Source organism: Gopherus flavomarginatus, chromosome 6 (assembly GCF_025201925.1).
Source record: "Gopherus flavomarginatus isolate rGopFla2 chromosome 6, rGopFla2.mat.asm, whole genome shotgun sequence".
Lineage (NCBI taxonomy): Eukaryota > Metazoa > Chordata > Testudines > Testudinidae > Gopherus > Gopherus flavomarginatus.
This window is the reverse complement of record NC_066622.1, coordinates 245962-266407: the sequence shown is the minus strand read 5'-3', so window position 1 is coordinate 266407 and position 20446 is coordinate 245962. Positions and strand designations below refer to the sequence as shown.

General features: G+C 45.6%; 1 protein-coding gene across 13 annotated transcripts in view; it reads right to left on the bottom strand.

The window, feature by feature from the left end:
- Positions 1-20446, bottom strand: part of PLXNB1 (plexin B1) — a 244001-nt gene that overhangs the window by 51187 nt on the left and 172368 nt on the right. For all 13 annotated transcript variants that reach the window (XM_050959798.1, XM_050959796.1, XM_050959797.1 and 10 more), the window contains 4 exons: positions 8336-8441; positions 1368-1504; positions 857-1033; positions 361-529 (listed from right to left, as the gene is read on the bottom strand). In XM_050959798.1, the coding sequence (XP_050815755.1) occupies positions 361-529; positions 857-1033; positions 1368-1504; positions 8336-8441 (589 nt within the window). The remainder of the gene's footprint in view (positions 1-360; positions 530-856; positions 1034-1367; positions 1505-8335; positions 8442-20446) is intronic.

Sequence of the window (20446 nt, the reverse complement as noted above, 5' to 3'; positions counted from 1 at the left end):
GCACTGTGCAGCCAGGACTCACAATGTAATTGCAGATTTCCTCATGCCTTCTGTACCTGTCATGTCATTTCTGTCTCCCACACTGGAAGTTTCTGCACAGGCTCTGGGGAGAGATGGGGATTTGGGAGCTGGCACTTTACAAAGTGAGGAAGGAGGTGTTAAACTTTGAATTTGGAGGACAATATTTCACCAAGGAAGACTTTTTGTTTCTCATGTTCACAGTTAGTTTGTAGGACTCAAGAAGGCTATAACAAGGGGCACAAGAGCCTCTGATATAGGAGACCTCTGGCCATTAGGTCAGCAGCACTGACAGAGGCCTTCAGCCTCAATTCTATTGCATGCTTTGCCAGCACAAGATACCTGCTGGATGCTGCACAGAGCATTCTGTGGGCACTTGGTTTCTGGCATGATCCTACGCCATCTCCCCAGCCCTCGCCGGCGGCGTTCTGATGGTGAAACCGTAATCCGGATCTTTGGATTTTGTACAACATCTAGGTTATGTCCATGAACTCGGATCACTCTCCCACCACTGCAACACACAGAAGCAGTCAGAGTCACATATTTAGTCACCATATAACAACCCCTGAGCTGAGTCATCCCCGACCTATGGTTGGTGCCAACCTTTGTAGGGAATGCATCCATCCGATGGCTCAGTGCACAAGTCAGGACTCACTCTACCCACATGCTCAGATACTAAGGTGATGAGTGCAGTAAGACTGCTTAGACATCCATATACACACAGTTAATGCTCTGGTACCTGCTGTGGGAGTGTGTGAGCATGCACAGCTCTCAGTATCCTTGATGCCCTGTGGGAAGAGTGGTGCACTTGCAGTGCCAGGGGTGCATCTCTCAGTACCTGAGGAAGCTCTTGGCTGGCTCTGCAAAAGTGATATTGGGATCCAGAGTGTATTTGAAGAGGAAACCTTCTAATCTCCGTTCCGTGTGTCCATATTTGATAGTTACTGGAAGCTCCACAGACATGTTACTGGGGCTTGTCTGACACTGTAGCTGATTCTCCTGCATCTCAGAGAGACTAAGAGACACACAGAGGAGAAACCAATAAAGGGTTAACACAGCTATTGCAGAAACATTATCTGAAATGCTGCGCCCTTCATTTTGCTGAAAGAGCTCCAAGCATCCCCCCAGCTTGTTCTCAGGTTTAACATCCACCTTCTTAAAGGCCTTGTGTCCCATCTACTACCCTTACAAACAGAAGCACTCAGGACAAAATTTCTGAGCTAGCCATCGTTGCTGCTCGAGTGAATGGCTGAAGTGCTTTCTAGTGATAAGCCTGGGCCAAATGTGAAGGGAATGGCACATGACACTTTGCTTACAGTTACAATCTGCAACTAGACAGCAGCTCTTACATGTCGCAAGGGAAGTCTCCAATTAGAACGCTGATCTCACTGGGGCGCCCAGTCAGCAGCTTGGAGCCTAGCAGGGTAAGGCAGGTTCCTCCAGCTTTAGGGCCTTGAGATGGAGCAACGGACTTCAGGTCTGGGTTCTGAATGGAAAGAAAAGAGAGAAATGAATGAATGAGAAACACTTAGCAAAATAAGTGAAGGAAAGACATAGTAGTGAGACCCTGACAGTGAGTCCCACGTGCTCTGAGACTGCAGCTTGCATGTTCTAACCACATGCATGTATCTGGCTGTGTTCTAGCAGCTCTGCTGTTAATGAATAGAAGCAGCAGAGAGGGGGATTAAGGTACCAATAGGAAACACTAGCTGTGCACCAAAATCTCTCTATGAACAAAGATGGATATTGCAGACTACAGAAATATCAGCCTCAGACATGAGTCTGAGATTAACTGTTTAAACAGACTGTAATAACAGTGAAAATCAACTAAATATGCTGGATACAATCTAGTGGATTCCATCTCCAAAACTGGATTTAACATGGACATGTACCCTTTGGAGATGGTCTCCAAAACCCACTTATCCGTAGTAATCGACTCTCAAGACCACATGAAGTCTTCCCCAGTTGCCAAAGGGAGGAGGCAGGTGAATTGGTGCAGCTGCTAAGGATGAAAATCGTAATTCAGGCCCTCAACCAGCCAGTCAAAGTTGCTCCTTGGAGGAAGAAAGATGTGAGGTGGAAGGCTGAGAGGTGGATGGTTTCCTACTCTGGAATTTCTGTCTCTTTTGAGCCACTGCGATGTCAGGAATTGGGCAGGATGGGATCTCTGAACCGTTTGGGACTTGCTAAACCTTCTCTTGTAGACAGGTATATAGGTCCCACGAGAATGCAAAATAGCCTTAGAGTCCTTTAACATGCACAGAGATTTGTCCATGCTGTCTGCAAACAGTTTAGACCATCAAAAGGAAGGTCCTCTACCCTATTTTGGAAAGCCAGAGAGCTGGAGCCACAAAGCTCTTCTCATAACTACAGCAGTAGAGAAAGAATGGGCGGTAGTATCAAGGGAGGCTTGTTGAGATGTTCTGGCAAGTAGCTGGCCCTCCACAATGACTGCCAGAATTGCTCTCTATGCTCTGCTGGTAGGCGATCAACAAAAGAGAGTTCAGTGTGCTGTAATTTACATGATTATATTTCACAATTAATGCATGGTAGTGGGTGACTCTAAATTGTAAGGAGGCTGACAAAAAAGATTTTCTACCAAATACATCTAGATGCTTATGGTCTTTTTCATGGGACGTGGATTTAGCATAGTGCTGCCTTCCAGGGCATATTTCTTATCCACTTCCTTGTAGATAGGTGGAATAATAGCTGAAGTGTGCCAGACAATCTTAATGTGGTCCAAAAGGGCCTTGTTGACAGGCAAAGTTATGTGGGCAGATGAGGGTGAATGAAGGATATCAAGCAACTTACAATTATGTTCTTTAATCTCCTCAAGAGGGATCTGCAAGGAGTCACCAATTCTCGTGATCAGATCCTGGAACTGTTTAAAATCATCTGCTAAAGATGGAGGAGGAGGCATGACTACTTCATCCAGAGATGAAGAGGAGTTGTTGGCTAGAGGAGATGCCTCTTCATCAGCTCTAGCTTCCTTCTCCTCAAAGGTTTCTTTTTGAGGATCAGATCTCCTAGAGAGGGCAGGCAATGATGGTTGCTTATCTTTGCAATCTGTGATGCTCAAAGCCCTGGAAAGTTGTTGGTGAGAGGTGCCCAAGGGTTCCAGTATGGCCCAGGAGGAGGTGCATAAGGCATAGGAGGGGGCATCCATGGGTGCTCACACCAGCAAGGTAGTGGCTGTGACCTTGTGGTCACAGCCTCATCAGAGACTTTTGGAAAGGAGGCCTCTATACAGGTGAGGAGGAGAGCCCTAAATCAATATTTGGGATACCAAAGCAAAGTCTTCATCAGAATCCTCTTCCTCAAACTCACTATGGAATGGTCGAGTGCTTGGAGAAATCTGAGGTGAAACCGTTGGTACCAGGTGATCCTCCAGCAATCTTGATATCCCCAGTACCGAAAATATGTCAGAGAGGAGGAGTGGAGAACTGGGCACCTCAGATACACCCAGGTCCTGGGGAAAACAAAACTCTTGCAGTACCAAGCATACTATCACTACCAAATCCATGATCTGCACCAAGGTATTAGTGATCAAGGGAGCTGATAGTACCATAAGTCTCAGCCACTCCAAAGGAAATGCAGTCAGAGCCTGAGTAGGCTTCTTTGGTACCAAGGAAGCAGAGGAGCTCTTCTTGTCCCCTTGGTCCACTAACAGTACCAATGGTCTCTCCGGGCCCAAGACTTTGCCATCTTTCAGTCTAGAAGTGCCCTGCGTACCGGAGGAACCAGCAGCCTTGCGTGTACCTGACTGGAGTGTGGATGGTGCTAAAGTAGCCGAAGACACTGAGAACTTTGGCTTTTTCAAGGTAGATTCCCTACCTGGTAAATTTGAGGCACAGTCTTGGGAAGACTTATGAGAGGAGTCTTGCGTCTTCCTCTTAGATGCCTTGGAGGAGTGCTCAGAGACAGTGAAGGCAGCTGGTTTGCTCACAGACCGGTGTATGTGAGGGTGGGTGGGTGGGGGGGGAGGGAGGTGGAGGGTGATGACAGACACAGTCTCTGGGCCTGGGTCAGAAGCCGGGGAGGAGACTAAGTTTGACCTCCCTGTCTTTTCTAGTGCTAGATTTCGATGCCAGACAGACCTTAATCTTCTGGGCAATGTGTGATTTCCCAAGGCAACAGATGCACGAGGAGTGCCCACCGCTTACTGGGATTGCCTCCGGGCATGACAGACAACATCTGAAACTGGTAGAACCGGACATAGCCTCCCAGTGAACAAGAAACACCTTGTATACTAACTAATATCTATCTAAAAGGAAAGAAAACTCTTGCCTGGAGTCCTGATGCAGCGAGTCTTTAAATTTTGCTACAGAGTCCCACATATTGTCATTATACCTTCCATGCACAGCTTGCTGGTTAGAAATACAAAGCTGTATTGAATAAATTTTTCTGCCAGACAACCCTAGCTTCTTTGAGTCGTTTTGTTTGGGGGTAGCGCTTGCCTGGCCTTGTCTGTCTGTCTCTCATTGGCTGCTAGGAACACGGAAGAAAGGTGAGAATGTAAATATTTGTACCCCTTGGCCGGCATGTAGTATTTCTTCTCTGCCTTCTTTGAAGTGAGGGAGAGAAGATGGGGTCTGCCACAGGGCTCTGACTGGACCCATAGTGGCCTTGTTGATGGGTAGGGCCACTTTAGATGGGGCTGCTACAGACAAGATGTCAATGAGGCTATGCAAAGACTCCTTGAGTACCTCAATCTCTAGCGCGCAGTTAGAAGCTACCCTCTTTAGAAGATCTTGATTTAGAAGATCTTGATGGGCTCTAAAGTCATCTTGTGGCATCTAGGAAGGAAGAGCAAGAGGCCTGAACTGGAGGTGAAGCTTCCTCTTCTTGTGCCCCTATTACGTCCCACAGGCCCACGTCTTTTGTGTTGGTACTTGGCTCGGTACCAGAGTCAGGGTTGGGCGCCAAACAGAGCAATGCTGAATCCCGCCTCTCGGATGCATCGGAGTAGGATCGGTGGGATAGCAGTCCCAGTACCAAGGGAAATCCCCATGGACTCCAGGCCACTGGATTTGTATCGGCCATTGTCCTCCTGCCAGGTGCCAGTGGGGTGACCTACACCAGGTTCTGAAGGGATATAGGATGAGTACTGGCAGCAGTGCTCAGGATGGGAGTGGGGTTCCACCTCTGACTCTGAAGAGTCCTCCTGAGATACTCATGGGGGATCAGTACCCCTCACTTCCGCTGGTCGGTGCTACGAGTCCAGGAACCAGTACCATATTGGGGATGACCTCATAGATGATAGAAGGGCCAGTTTGTCTCTGTCTGGTACTGTTTGCCCTGGTACCAGGTAAGAGCTCAGAGCCACATGCTCCCTTCTGCTTGTCATGCTCATCAGGGCCAGCGGTTGCCACATTGGGGATGGTGGTACTGGGAGTGATAGTAGGTCCCTGGCCGCTGCAAAGTTATCCGGGTGGAAGGCACTGTGATCCTGATAGTGCTGTGATGACTTCCTGGTGCCAGTAGCAGGTCCCACACTGGCCTCAATCACCCACAGGGTGGAGTCAATGATGCTGCCAGTGGCCCAGAGGTGGTTAGATGTATTCAAGTCAGCAGGGCCTGATGAAATTCATCATAGGGTACTTAAGGAACTGGCTTAAACAATCTCTGAGCCACTAGCAATTATCTTTGAGAACGCCTAGAGGAAGGACGAGGTCTCAGAAGATTGGAGAAAGGCAAACATAGTACTTATCTTCAAAAATGGGAACAAGGAGGACCCAAGGAATTAAAGACCAGTCAGCCTAACTTCAATACCTGGAAAGATACTGTAGCAAATTATTCAACAATCCAATCTGTAAGCATCTGGAGGATAATAGGGTTATAAGGAATGGTCAACATGAATGTGTCAAGAGCAAATCATGCCACACCAATTTAATTTTCTTCTTTGACAGGGTTACTGATCTATTGACTAGGGGGGAAGCAGTAGATGTGATATACCTTGATTTTAGTCAGGCTTTTGACACAGTTCTGAACATAAGAACGGCCGAATCGGGTCAGACCAAAGGTCCATCTAGCTCAGTATCTGTCTACCGACAGTGGCCAATGCCAGGTGCCCCAGAGGGAGTGAAGCTAACAGGCAATGATCAAGTGATCTCTCTCCTACCATCCATCTCCATCCTCTGATGAACAGAGGCTAGGGACACCATTCTTTACCATTCCTGGCTAATAGCCATTTATGGACTTAGCCACCATGAATTTATCCAGTTCCCTTTTAAACATTGTTATAGTCCTAGCCTTCACAACCTCCTCAGGTAAGGAGTTCCACAAGTTGACTGTGCGCTGTGTGAACAAGAACTTCCTTTTATTTGTTTTAAACCTGCTACTTATTAATTTCATTTGGTGACCCCTAGTTCTTGTGTTATGGGAATAAGTAAATAACTTTTCCTTTTCCACTTTCTCCACATCACTCATGATTTTATATACATCTGTCATATCCTCCCTTAGTCTCCTCTTTTGCAAGCTGAAGAGGCCTAGCCTCTTTAATCTTTCCTCGTATGGGACCCTCTCCAAACCCCTAATCATTTTAGCAGCCCTTTTCTGAATCTTTTCTAGTGCTAGAATATCTTTTTTGAGGTGAGGAGACCACATCTGTACACAGTATTCGAGATGTGGGCGTACCATGGATTTATATAATGGCAATAATATATTCTCAGTCTTATTCTCTATCCCCTTTTTAATGATTCCTAACATCCTGTTTGCTTTTTTGACCGCCTCTGCACACTGCGTGGACATTTTCAGAGAACTATCCATGATGACGCCAAGATCTTTTTCCTGACTCGTTGCAGCTAAATTAGCCCCCATCATATTGTATGTATAGTTGGGGTTATTTTTTCCAGTGTGCATGGTATTCTCATAAGCAAACTAGGGAAGTGTGGTCTAGATGACATTACTATAAGGTGGGTGCACAACTGGTTGAAAGACCACACTCCAACAGTAGTTATCAGTGATCTGCTGTCAAATTGGGAGGGCATATCTAGTGGGGTCCTGCAGGGGTCAGTCCTGGGTCTGGTACTATTCAATATTTTCATTAATGACTTAGCTAATGGATGGAAAGGATGCTTTTACAATTTGCAGATGACAAAGCTGGGAGGGATAGCAAGCACTTTGTAGGACAAGTTTAAAATTCAAAATGACTGACAAATTGGAGAGTTGGTCTGAATTCAACAAGATGAAATTCAATAAAGGACTTCACTTAGAAAGCTAAAAGATCAAAGGCAGTTACAAAATGGGGAAACTGTCTAGGTGGTAGTACTGCTGAAAAGGAACTGGGGGCTATAGTGGCCTGCAAACTCAATATGAGTCAATAATGTGATGCAGCTGCAAAAAAGGCTAATGCAATTCTAGGGTGTATTAATAGGAGTGTTGCATGTAAGACACAAGAGGTAACTGTCCTGCTCTATTTAAAAAAAAGACGTGGACAAATTGGAAAGAGTCCAGAGGAGAACAACAATAATGATAAAAGGCTTAGAAAACCTGACCTGTTCGGAAAAGTTAAAAAAAACCAAAACTGGGCATGTTTAGTCTTTAGAAAAGAAGACTGAGCGATAAATTGATAACAGTCTTCCAATATGTTAAGGGCCATTATAAAGAGGACAGCAATCAATTGTTCTCCAGGTCCACTGAGGTATGACAAGTAGTAATGGGCTTAATCTGCAGCAAAGGCAATTTAGGTTAGTTATTAAGCTCTATAGGCTTCCAGGGAAGGTTGTGGAAGCTTTTAAAAACAAGTTTGACTAACACCCATTAGGAATGGTTGAGTCATTACACTAATTGAATCTATTTCCCTATGTTAAGTTCTACTTACATCTTCTATGGGTCATCTCAATTATCACTTCAAAGGTTTTTTTCCTCCTGCTGATGGTAGCTCATCTCAATTGATTAGACTCTTCCTGTTGGTATGCATACTTCCACCTTTTCATGTTCTCTGTATGTATAAATATCTTCTGTCTGTGTGTTCCATTCTATGCAACCAAAGAAGTGGGCTGTAGCCCACGAAAGCTTATGCTGAAATAAATTTGTTAGTCTCTAAGGTGCGACAAGGACTCCAGTTCTTTTTGCGGATACAGACTAACATGGCTGCTACTCCGAAACCTGTTAGGGATGGTCTAGGTGTACTTGGTCCTGCCACAGCACAGGGCACCTGACTTGATGACTTCTTGAGGTCCCTTCCACCCCTACATTTTTTTGATTCTATGACCTACACAACTCCCTCTCTCCAAGAGAATCTGTGAACAGAGAATAGCAGTGCAGCCGCAGTCTTATAGAAGCAATATGATAGGGGTTTGAATTGAGATGTTACCTGATAGGCAAATATGTGCCCAGAAACTCCATGCCCTCCTCCAGGTACTTCCACTGCAACGTGCCCAGCTCTCTCAGCCCAGCTTCCACCGGTGATGCACACAATCCTGCAGCGAAATCAGAGAACATTGTCACTGTAGAGGTCACCTTTTGGGGAGCAACGCAGACCAGTGAGAGGTTGTGTCACTGCTTGTCCTGTAACCCTGAATGCCTTAAAATGCTCTGCTGCTGCAGCTCCTGGCCTGCATACTCCCAGACAGCATCTAAGCATGCAGTGTCTTGTTGAGCAGTTCAGCAGCCTGCTTGTTACACCAGAGCCACATGTTGGTCTCCATTAGCCTAGATTACTACTCACCAACTGACCCCAACACACACCCCAGATCTGAATTTTCCCCACACCATCTGCTCTGAAATGTCCAGCCTTCTGCTGGACTAAAGTCTGTTGCTCCTTTGAAGAGAGAAAAGCACAGTAGCTTGTTGCCTTAACTGGAGTTAACAATCACTTCAATTAAAAAAAAACTGGAGTTGGTTTAGATCAAAAATAAAAATAAGTTTATTAACAAAAGAGACAGGTTTTAAGTGAATTCAAATACAAAGGAAAAAGAAAAATAGTTACATGCAAATAAAAGTAATATACACTTTCTAGTGGGTCAGACTTAATTCATCAAGGTACAGCTGGGTTCAAGTTAGATTTCTTATCATTTTTTTTCTTTCCAGCCATGGCTGACTTTCTCTCAGTCAGGTTCTTCCACAGCTATACAAGGTGCTTGTTTTCATTGTGTTCCCAGGTAAAAATCTTTGCCAAAGCAGGTTTTTCATTTATAGTCAGTTCCCAGAGTCTTCAACCCTCTTGGTTGAAATACTCATCTGGCCCCTTGTATCTGTCCAGTGATGGATGCCAAGATGGCTTCTTCTCTTGCCTTGTATCTTCCCAAACTGACTGCTTATTTCAATACAGTCAAGTGATGAGTCATTTTGGAATTCAACCATTAAGTCAATGAGGTGGATGCCTCATTTTCTCCTTCCACACAACAAATCATGTTACCACAGCTTCCCTGCTGTGATAGGCTTTTAAACCTATTTATGTGAACCAGCTGTTTTACTGGGAGGTCTTTTAACATGACACATACCTTCATTCACCTCTTCTATCACTTCAAAAGGTCCCTCCCATGAGTTTTGCATTTTGTATTTTTTCACAGTGCTTAGCACTAACACCAAGTCCCTTATTTCAAAAGAGTATTTTCAAATATGTTCATCATACCACACCTTTTGTTTGTATTGGCTGTCACTGAGGTTAGTTTCAACCATCCCCATCATGTCTTTTAACTACTTCCTGAATCTCTGCACATATTCAGTTACCAGTTCTCCCTCTGTCTCAGTGTCCACTTCCCAGGTGTCCCTGATGAGATCTGGGGGTCCTCTCACTTTCCCTTTGTATAGGTCAAATGAGGCAAACACTTTGGGTTCCAGGGGAACCACCCTATAAGCAAACAGGATGACATTTCATCCCAATCACTGGCTCTCTTGTTTGCGTACATTCCCAACGTTGATTTCAGTGCCCTATGGAACCTTTCCACCCAACCATTTGTCTCTGGATGATATGGGGTGGCATTTAGTTGTTTCACTCCACACAACTTTCATAATTCACTGAATAGCTGGGACATGAAATTTGACTCAATCTGATCAAATCTCTTCAGGGAAACTCACTTTGCTGAAAATAGTGAAAAGGGCTTTTGCCACAGAGTCAGTCTCTATGTTAGTTACAGCAACTACTTTGGCAAAATCCACTAACACCTGGACATATTTTTTGCCCTTTGGGTAAGATGTGGCACAAGGCCCACAGTGTCCATTTCTACCCCATAAAATGATTCCTACATCACAGGCAAGGGGTGTAGGACTTTTTGGGATCCTGCAGGTCTTTCTTCACAAGATCTACAAAAGTCTCCCACATCAGTCTATATTCCTGGCCAGTAAAAATTCTTCTTTAACCTATTGTAGGTTCTCAGTGCCTCCAAGTAACCAGCAAAAGTGCAGTTGTGGGCTGGCAACATTAAATCCCCACAGTGCTGGGCAGGCACAACTAGTTGCTTGTAAGGTTTCCCAGGACTTTCGTCCTTTCCACATTGCCCTTCACTGGGATCCCCTGTAGGACCTGTCCCCTTATAGAACCTAGAGGGAGATTTGTCCTTTGTTCATCTGCAAAATACTGCCAGCTGACAATAGGGATAGCTTCTTCAGTAAGTGGGCTTAACTCCTCCTGTTAGCTCTGAGAGCATGTTTTCTTCTGCTACATTGGAGTATGAGGAGTACTTGTGGCAACTTAGAGACTAACCCACCTTAATCGATTAGTCTTGTTAGAGTTGATATGGCAACTCCCATTTTATCATGTTCTCTGTGTATATATATATCTTCCTACTGTATTTTCCACTGCATGCAGCTATGAAATGGGTTTTAGCCCATGAAAGCTTATGCCCAAATAAATTTGTTAGTCTCTAAGGGTATGTCTACACTACGAAATTAGGTTGATTTTATAGAAGTCGATTTTTAGAAATTGATTTTATAGTCGATTGCATATGTCCACACTAAGCACATTAAGTCGGCGGAGTATGTCCTCACTACCATGGCTAGCATGGACTTGCGGAGTGGTGCACTATGGGTAGCTATCCCACAGTTCCCGCAGTCTCCTCTGCCCATTGACATTCTGGGTTAGGTTGAAAAACATTGTCGCGGGTGGTTTGGGGTACATATCGTCAGTTGCACCTCCCTCTGTGAAAGCAATGGCAAACAATTGTTTTGCGCCTTTTTTCCTGGGTTACCAGTGTAGACACCATATCACGGCAAGCATGGAGCCCTCTCAGCTCACCGTCACCGCTGCTGTTGTGGGCAAGTCTACTGCGGGGACAGTTGCAATCCAAGTAGCCAATGCAATCATTGATGTTCTGTTACCAAGTGTAGTGTCTGGGAAATGTGCAGGCCTTTTTAGATTTTAGGTGGATCATATCCCTGTCCTTTGTCGCTGGTGAAGAAGTCTTGCAGCTGTACATTCCAGTCTGGTCAGCGCTGTAACACCCCATAGCACTTCTGTGGTTGACACATGTAACAGCTCCAGGGCTCTTGCTCTTTTGCCTTGGCACCTTGCCCTACCCGGACCTCCAAGCATTAAACACAGAAGCACCTGCAAAAGCTGGCATTGCTACATAGCAGCAGCTCCTTGCCGTCGCAGCAGACGGTGCAGTAGGATTGCTAACCATCGTCATCCACCACTTCCGCTGCAACTCTTCTCTCCTGCTCCCAAGCGCTGAGCTCGGGGAATCTGTACTGGTCCTCCTGGGTGCTATTGGCAGCAGATGGCGCAGTAGGACTGGTAACCGTCCTCGTCGGACATGTAGCTTAGCTGGGGGTTCTGGGAACATCTTCCCTGCCTGGCTCCTAGCAATCTCCAGGGCATGGTGTACGGCTCCATCACTTCCCCTGCAACTCTGCTCTTCTGCTCCCCAGCGGCGAGCTGCTTGCTGTGTTCTCCATAATATATGTGAGAGTAAGGGGGAGACGTTTATGGCGGGGCGGGAGGTTGAGGCAAATCACCTGGCGTCCGATTTTGAGCAGCCAGACACCATGGAGATTAGAAGAGCACAGCAAGGCACGCTGTGCATCAGAGAGGCTTTGAAAACCAGTTTCATGACTGGCCAGGCTTTGGTGTGACAGCTATGTGTGTTTCTCCTTGATGCGAACCCACCCTTTGTTGATTTTAATTCCCTGTAAGCCAAACACTCCCCCCCTTCGAAATAAAGTAACTATTGTTTTGAAACCATGCATTCTTTCTCTATTAATTAAAAAAAAAAAAGAGAGATAACGGACAAGGTAGCCTGGGTGGGGTGGGGGAGGCGGGAAGGACAAGGCCACATTGCTTACTGTAGCCACACTAAAAATCAAACTGTTTGAATTACTGCCTTCTGTTGCTTGGGCCATCCTCTGAAGTGGAGTGGCTGGGTGCCCGGAGCCTTCCCCTCGGCGTTCTTGGGTATCTGGGTGAGGAGGCTATGGAACATGGGGAGGAGGGTAGGTGGTTATACAGCGGATGCATCGGGGGTCTGTGCTCTTGTTGGCTTTCCTGCCACTCCAACAGATGCTTCATCATGTCCATTTGCTCCCCCATGAGCCTCAACATTGCATCCTGCCTCTGCACTTCATGCTCACTTAATTCTTTCCTGGCCTCTGCCACTGAATGCCTCCATGCATTAAGCTGTGCCCTATCAGTGCAGTAGGACTGCGTGAGCTCGGAAAACATGTCATTGCAAATGCGTTTTTTTCACCTTCTAATCTGCAATAACCTCAGGGATGGAGATGACAGGGGGAGCATAGAAACATTCTATGCTCTACAATTCTAGGGGGACTGCATGGTCACCTGTGCTGCAGAGTTCGCTATGCTGACCAAACAGGAAATGAAATTCAAAAGTTCCCAGGGCTTTTCCTGTGTACCTGGCTAGTGCATCGGAATTCAAAGTGCTGTCCAGAGCGGTCACAATGGAGCACTCTGGGATAGCTCCTGGAGACCAATATCATTGATTTGCATCCTCACTACCCCAAATTCGAACCAGCAAAGTCGATTTTAGCACTACTCCCCTCGCCACAGAGGAGTACAGAAGTTAATTTTAAGAGCCCCTTAGGTCGACGGAAGGGGGTTGGTTGTGTGGACGCATTCATCTTTAAATGGACCTAACGTGGCTAAATATGACTTAACCCCATAGCGTAGACTAGGCCTAAGATGCTACAAGTACTCCTTGTTCTTTTTGCTGATACAGACTAACACTGCTACCACTCTGAGGCCACGTCCAGACTAGGAATTAAAATCGATTTTAGATACGCAACTTCAGCTACGTGAATAACGTAGCTGAAGTCGAATTTCTAAAATTGAGGTACTCACCAGTCTGGACGGCGCTGCATCGATGTCCGCGGCTCTCCGTGTCGATTCCGGAACTCTGTTCGGATTGATGGAGTTCCGGAATCGATGTAAGCGCGCTCGGGGATCGATACACCGCGTCCAGACTAGACGTGATATATCGATCCCCGAGCAATCGATTTTAACCCGCCGATGCCGCGGGTTAGTCTGGACGAGGGCTGAGTCAGGAGTATGAATCAATCCTTCCAACACTTGAATGCACACTGCTTTCTCTGCTGAAGCAGAGGTGGAAGTATATTCTTCTCCCACCACAGTAGTGTCTGTGTTTTCACCATTCTGATCTGGGATTACAGAACAATATTACTTTTTACTATGGGTTACAATATGAACAGCCTGAGTCATGGTTAAGTCATCAGTCCCCACCAGCATTTCTATAGTAATGCAATCCAACATCCCAACTCTTAAGATAACTTCTGCGCCTTTCCATCCAAATGCACTATAGACAGACGTATAGGAATTTAAGATCTTCCCAACACCAAAATGTCACTCCCTCTGACCGTGCTTTCCCTGACCAAAGAAATCTGATTCCCACTGTCATGCCATATTATGTAATCTCAAATTTAATAAATACCATGTCTACCAAATCTGGGTCAGACCTCACAAATTTAATCAGGGGCCTCTAGACTCCTTGGCTAAAGGCAAATGCATTAATATGGGTTAGGGATTAGATTCGTTAGTTTAAGGCAATTATTTCTCATGTGCTGAGTGGAATTACACTGGTAGCATGTTCTTGGACCATTCTGCTAAGTAAGGGGTCTGTGATGATGATTTCTAGGAGGAGATGAATTCTGGGGAGGTAAATTCCGGGTTCACCACCACCCTCTCTCTTCCTCTGGACAAAATGGGGCCCTCCACTTAACACTGGGCTTCTGCCCTTCCCTCTGTGGTTTGCACTCACTGGATGCACTGGCTTGTGCAGAGGAATCAGTCAGATCTGTTGCTTTTTGGACAGAGTCCAGGTATTTATCCCAAATAGCTTGTTTGACATTTTCAGAACATGCTGCAGGAATTGCTCCTGTGCAAAAAGATCAAGCAACTGTTCATAACTCTCTGTCCTATTCCCCTTGACCCATTTTTTCATCAATTCACACAATTTATACACACATTCTCTATGACTCATCTTATCATTCATTTTGAGGTTTCTAAATTTTGTTGTATACACTTCAGGAGTAATCTGGAACCTTTGCAATACAGCCTTTTTAAATTAACCATATTTCAATGCTTGTTCAAGTTCCATTTCATTAAACACATTTAAAGCTTTCCCCCAGAGCCTACTAATGAAATTGGGACTTGTCCTCTGGATCTTTATGCATCTCAAGTAGCCTTTCAAAAGTGGTCAAGGATTCTTCAATACAGTATGATTCCTTTGTATGCAGGACACAACTTGTCCCAGCTGGGTGTTCCTTGGGGAAAGAGAGTACACCTGAGGGCTGTGGAATTTGTCCATGCCTTTCCATCATGTCCAACTTATACAACCTCTCTTCTCCTTTTCCAGGGCTTCTTTGTCTTTCAGCTCTATGGCTTGTTGGCGGGCAACTGCTTCTGCTTTCAGGTCCCGCCTATGTGCTTTTTCTTATTCTTTGGCTTCTATCCTTTTCCCATTTTTAGTATTCACGATCTCGCTTGTTATTCTGCTTCCCATTTCTGAAGTTCTCATGCTGCATACTCAGTCTCTCTTTTTCAGGTTTTTTCGCTCCTTTCCAATATAGCCAACTCTAGCTTAGCGATTGTTTCACTGTCACTCATTTTCAACTTCCTTTATTCTAGTTCCCTGGCCCAAAATAAACAAACAGAAAATAATAAAACTGTAACCTTTCTTTGACGGTTCCCAGTCTTATCACTTGAGAATCACTTAAAACTGTTTTGCAAGTGTAAGTATAACATTTCAGTCAAAATAGCAAGCTGTGTGTAAATCCTGCCAGTTATGCCATTGTGACATTTTGGGGTTCATTCTAGACCAATGGAAAGTTTTATTACCACTTGTCCTGTAACCCTGAGTGTCCCCAAATGCGCTGCTGCTGTAGCCACTTGTTTCGGTGCTCTCAGCCAGTACACAAGGATGCACTAATTGTCTGTGTGTAGAGCAACCCTGGTCCAGCATCTCTGACTCCAGCAACCTGTTTGTTACACTACTGCCACACTCTGGTCTCCACCAGTCTTGGTTACTAGTAGCCCACCGACATACCGCAATCCTGAATTTCCCCAAAACCATCTGCCCTGATGTGTCCAGCCCTCTCCTGGAACATTCAGAGGACTAACAAGGTCTGTTGCTCCTTTAAAGAGACAAAAGCACAGCAGCTTGTTGCTTTAACTGGAGTTAATAATCAATGTGACGGGATCCCCGGGGTGCAGCCTGGGACTGTGGGAACACTGTGCCTTCCTGAACCCTCTCCAGCCTGGGCTGTCTCTCACAATGCCTTGCTAGTGACAAGCAGCAAGCCCCTCCAGGCCCTCATATCACTCAGCACAACAGCATGTGGGACCCCACACCCAGCTAGATTGCACAGAGAAAGGCACCAGAGACAAATACCCCCAGCTCCCAACACTGTACCTCAGGAATATACCATTTTGCACTGCTCAAGATGAGCAGTTCAAATTTATTAATTGGTTCACCACTTCATCAATGGAAAGCGGACATACACCAGCCCTTGTAAAATCTGGGCTCATTTACCATTCATTTCAGGCAAACTCACTGGTAAAGATAAACAGTAAAACAAGTTTATTGGCTACAAAAGATAGATTTTAAGTGACTATAAGTGATAGGCAAAAAGTCAGAGTTAGTTACCAAAATAAAATAAAATATAAGCACGCAGTCTAAACTCTCAACCCTATTAGACTGGGGAACATTTAGATTAAGCAGTTTTTCTCACTCCACTGGATACTGCAGTTCACAGTACACAGATTTCATCCTTGAAATCTGGGCCAATCCCCTCAATTAGAGTCTTCAGAGTGTCCTTGTTGCTTGCGGTGTAGGTGGGTCAAGGGGAAAGGCCAAGCATGGGCCTGCTGTGCTCTGTTTTATACCCTCAGTCCCATGTGCTTGGGGAACAAGTCCAGGCTTGTCTGGGGAGCATTGCTGAGTCTCCAGGCAAGGTTGAGCAATTCCTCTGGTGTGGCCTTATGCAGGTGAGTCACTGAATTGTAGCTGCGGACAATGGCTGTTGATGGTTGTTTGACACTTGCACGGGTGTTGGTTACTTTCCTTGCTCTGGGGAGTTAGCATCTGGCTGATTACCCAACTTACAGCATGTTTTAGTGACAAGCATACAACACAATTCTTATAACTTCATATGCATTAATGATATACATATGTGGATAGAGAAATTACTTTCAGCAGATCATAACCCGTCCTGATACATATAAAGCTGCCTTGTAAGGGAAGATCACGATTATATAAAAATGAGGAATATGGGGGTTACAGGACACTCCTCCAAGGTATAGAATGTCACAATCACTTCAAGGCAAGCTCAGCACTGGATTGATTTAGAATAAAAGTAAAACGAGCTCATTAAAGAAAGAGAAAGGTTTTGAGTTCAAGTATAAGGGATAAAGTCAGATGATTACAAACAAATAAAAGTGAAAAACACTTTCTAGTGACTAAGCCTTAATAAAGCCACAGTCTTGGTTCAAGGTAAGATTCTTCCCAAACTCCTTCCAGCCAGATGGCTGACAACCCCCTTGGTCAGGCTCTCCCATAAGATCCAAAGTGCTTGGTTCCTTGTCTTCTTAGGTGAAAGATCACTTGGCTTTTTTTGTCCCTCTCTTTTATAGCCCAGTGAATGTTTTAAATGTATCCTTCTCAAATTTCAGTGACCCTGCTGTGAGGAAAGGTGCCAAGGAGTGAGTCGGAGACAGTTCCACCTTGGTTTCTTCTATGCTGGTGGTTTCTACAATGCAAATTGATCTGTCTCTGTAGCCTCCAATACGCCAATGACTGGCAACTTGACTGTGATTGCACTTGGATGGAGATGTCAGCCTTTCCTTTGCTTGAAAAAAATCCTGTTTATTCACTCCTCTAATTGGTTTGGTTCAAACTCATTTTAGTCCCATATCTCCTTCCCATTTATACAGTTCTTTGGGCGTTTGGCACACACACGCCATGCAAGAATATTAATCATCAGTGTGATATTGGTTTTCCAAAGATACTAAAACGATACCTATTAGATACAGATTATGACATAATTGAGTTGGAGTACACTAAACGGGTCAGGCCCGCTGAAACTCAATACCTGATACCAGGGAGTCCCTTGCCCTCTGGCATTGGGATGAACTTAGGGCCATAGTAGGGCAGAGAGGGTGCCATCTGAACAACACAGTCCATTCTAAATCCCATTTAACAACCAAGGTCCCACTTCCTTGGCAGTTCATAGATGGAGATGTGGGTTCTAATATAGCTGGGGAACTGAGTCATTAATGGCCTTGGATCAGAACCAAAGCCTTAAACTGACAATGGAAACAATCCAGAGGCCCTTAGTGGGATCAGAACAGAGGGATGATGGCAAGGAGAAGACAGAAAGCGGTGTTTGTGTCACCTAGAATCTATGCATTGCTTTCTTTTTCAACTTCAGATACAGGGAACCACAGACCAGTGCATGGATCACACTGGCCAGGTCCTCGCCCAGGAGGAAAAGGTGGAGTTTTCTAGTGAGCTAGAGGTGAAAGGAGTTTTTAATCACTGAGGGTACCTGCCACGTAGACTCAATGACGACTCAGACAGCATGTCAACTCTTCGCACTGCTCTGGCAAAATGAGGCTAGATGCTTTCAACTGAAGGTGGAGCAGCATACCAGCTAGCTCTTCAAATTGTTTCCCCATGACCAGCCTCACTTTAGCCTTGCCTGTGTGTCAGTAACAAGGGGTTTGATATAGGGTATCTGTGACAGCTCACTCAGAGCAAGGTGTCTCATGCCATGAGTTTTTACTAGTCTAATAGTAAATTAAAGTTAAACTTAAAGAATTGGCCAACTGGCCCCTTAAATTTCAACCCAAAACTTACTGGGTGGTCGCACCATTTAAGTGAAGGTGCACCGGCTGTTAGGACCAGGACCAAGACCCTGGGTTAGGCCTGTGGAGCAAATCTTCCAACTTAGGTCCACCCAGCACTCCCCTTAGATGAAGCAGGCAAGCTTTCTTAACTTGTCTGGTGGCTCCGGATTGGCTACACCCTATGTTCTATTTGATCCCTGTAACAGGATGGCTTTCATAGAGTCATAGACTTTAAGGTCAGAAGGGACCATTATGATCATCTAGTCTGACCTCCTGCACAATGCAGGCCACGGAATCTCACCCACTCACTTCTATAACAAACCCCTAACCTATGTCTAAGTTACTGAAGTCCTCAAATTGTGGTTTGAAGACCTCAAGCTGCAGAGAATCCTCCAGCAAGTGACCTGTGCCCCATGCTGCAGAGGAAGGTGAAAAACCTCCAGAGCCTCTGCCAATCTGCCCTGGAGGAAAATTCCTTCCCAACCCCAAATATGGCGAACAGCTAAACCCTGAGTATGTGGGCAAGACTTACCAGCCAGCACTCAGGAAAGAATTCTGTGTAGTAACTCAGATCCCACCCATCTAACATCCCATCACAGACCACTGGGCATACTTACCTGCTGCTAATCAAAGATCAAATGCCCTGATTATAAGATGAGCCACATCTGAGGTGAATCTGGGATTCCGATATAAACAGCAGCAGGAAGCTGCAGGGAGGAGTGCAACTGAGTGAGTAGCTGAAATGAGACTGACAGAGGCAGGAAGCCTGGTGATAAACTGGGGAAGCTCAGGAGACTGTGAATCTGGTAGAAAGAGTAACTGTGAGGAGCGAGTGTGGCTCTTCCAGAGCCCTAGCCAGACAAGCCTAGGAGTGGGAGTTAAAGAAGGAAGATGAACTGAAAAACTCTTGCTTGCTTTGGACTTTTGAGTGCTGTTCTTGTGACAAACTCTGTTAGCAGCCTGAGGAGAGCTGGGGAAATCAAAAGATTGACCTTAAAAGGTCACTGGAGACTGTGACAATTCCTAAAGTAACCCAGAAGAAGGGGAAATAGAGGGGAGATGTCCATGAGGCAACCCTACCGACAAGGGGGAGCCATCATGCTACAGTCCCTGATCTAAGTATAAGGCCTCTTGGCAAGACATTGCTAAATGCTGAACAGAGTTATCTGTTCACGGATAACGTGCAAGTGCACCTCCTGCCCTGTGAGCCCTTCGACTGGCGCTGGAGCTACGGCTGACAGGAGTTCCCATGGCCACTTCACAGAGGATCTTACTCGACTCCCAAGGGTAAGGGAGCTGCTGACATGGGACAGAAGCAATGTAATTGTAACAGTCCTTGCCATGATAAGAGGTTACTCAGACATTCTGCTTTGCTCTTTGCTCCACCTCCCATGTCCATTCAGTTCTTCTCCCTCCCCTGCTCATGTGTCCCAGATGCCTGCTCCCTTGCTATCCTCCTGTGTTTGCTGCCATACTCCCTGGTTCCTTTCTGCCTGCTCCCTTGATTGTGCTTCCCAGCAGCCCTGCTCCGCTGCACTTGTTTCCCTGTGGGCTAGGCCTCCTCTCACCTGCTCGTATTGCCTAGCCACATTCTTATGGCTCCTTCCTTCACCTGATCCCCTAGACATACTGTCCAGCTACCTGATTCTCTTCTCTCATGGACATTCCTATACCATTTCTGGCTCCAGTCTCTGAAGGTAGATCTTGTTTCCCTTCTTCCTTCTCTTTTAAAGATGCCTCCAGAAATCTTTAGACTCCAGTTTGTGATGAACAGCCTTGACACAAGGACCAGGTGCCAGCATCATGTGCCTTGCCAGCCATTTGCTGGCCACCAGCATGTCATCTGGGGCCCACCAGGGCTCCATGGAGAACAGTTTGACTATCTCTGGCTAAGAGGATTTTGTCATCTGAAAGCTGCCTCATCTTCACCCTGGTTTTGCTGGTAGGTGGAGATTGTCATTATGATGATGCTCCAGCTCTGTCTGGAGGTTGTGAACAGGAATAAGAATCATGGTGTCACCTCCATCAACACTATTCCCATATTGAACTACCTGCTGGCTGTGGTATATGAGAGTATTTTTTCAGCTGTGTAACTTGCACAAGCAACAGCCTTTTCTACCCTGTGATTAACTTGCACAAGCAACAGCAACCCCTGGCCTTGGGGTT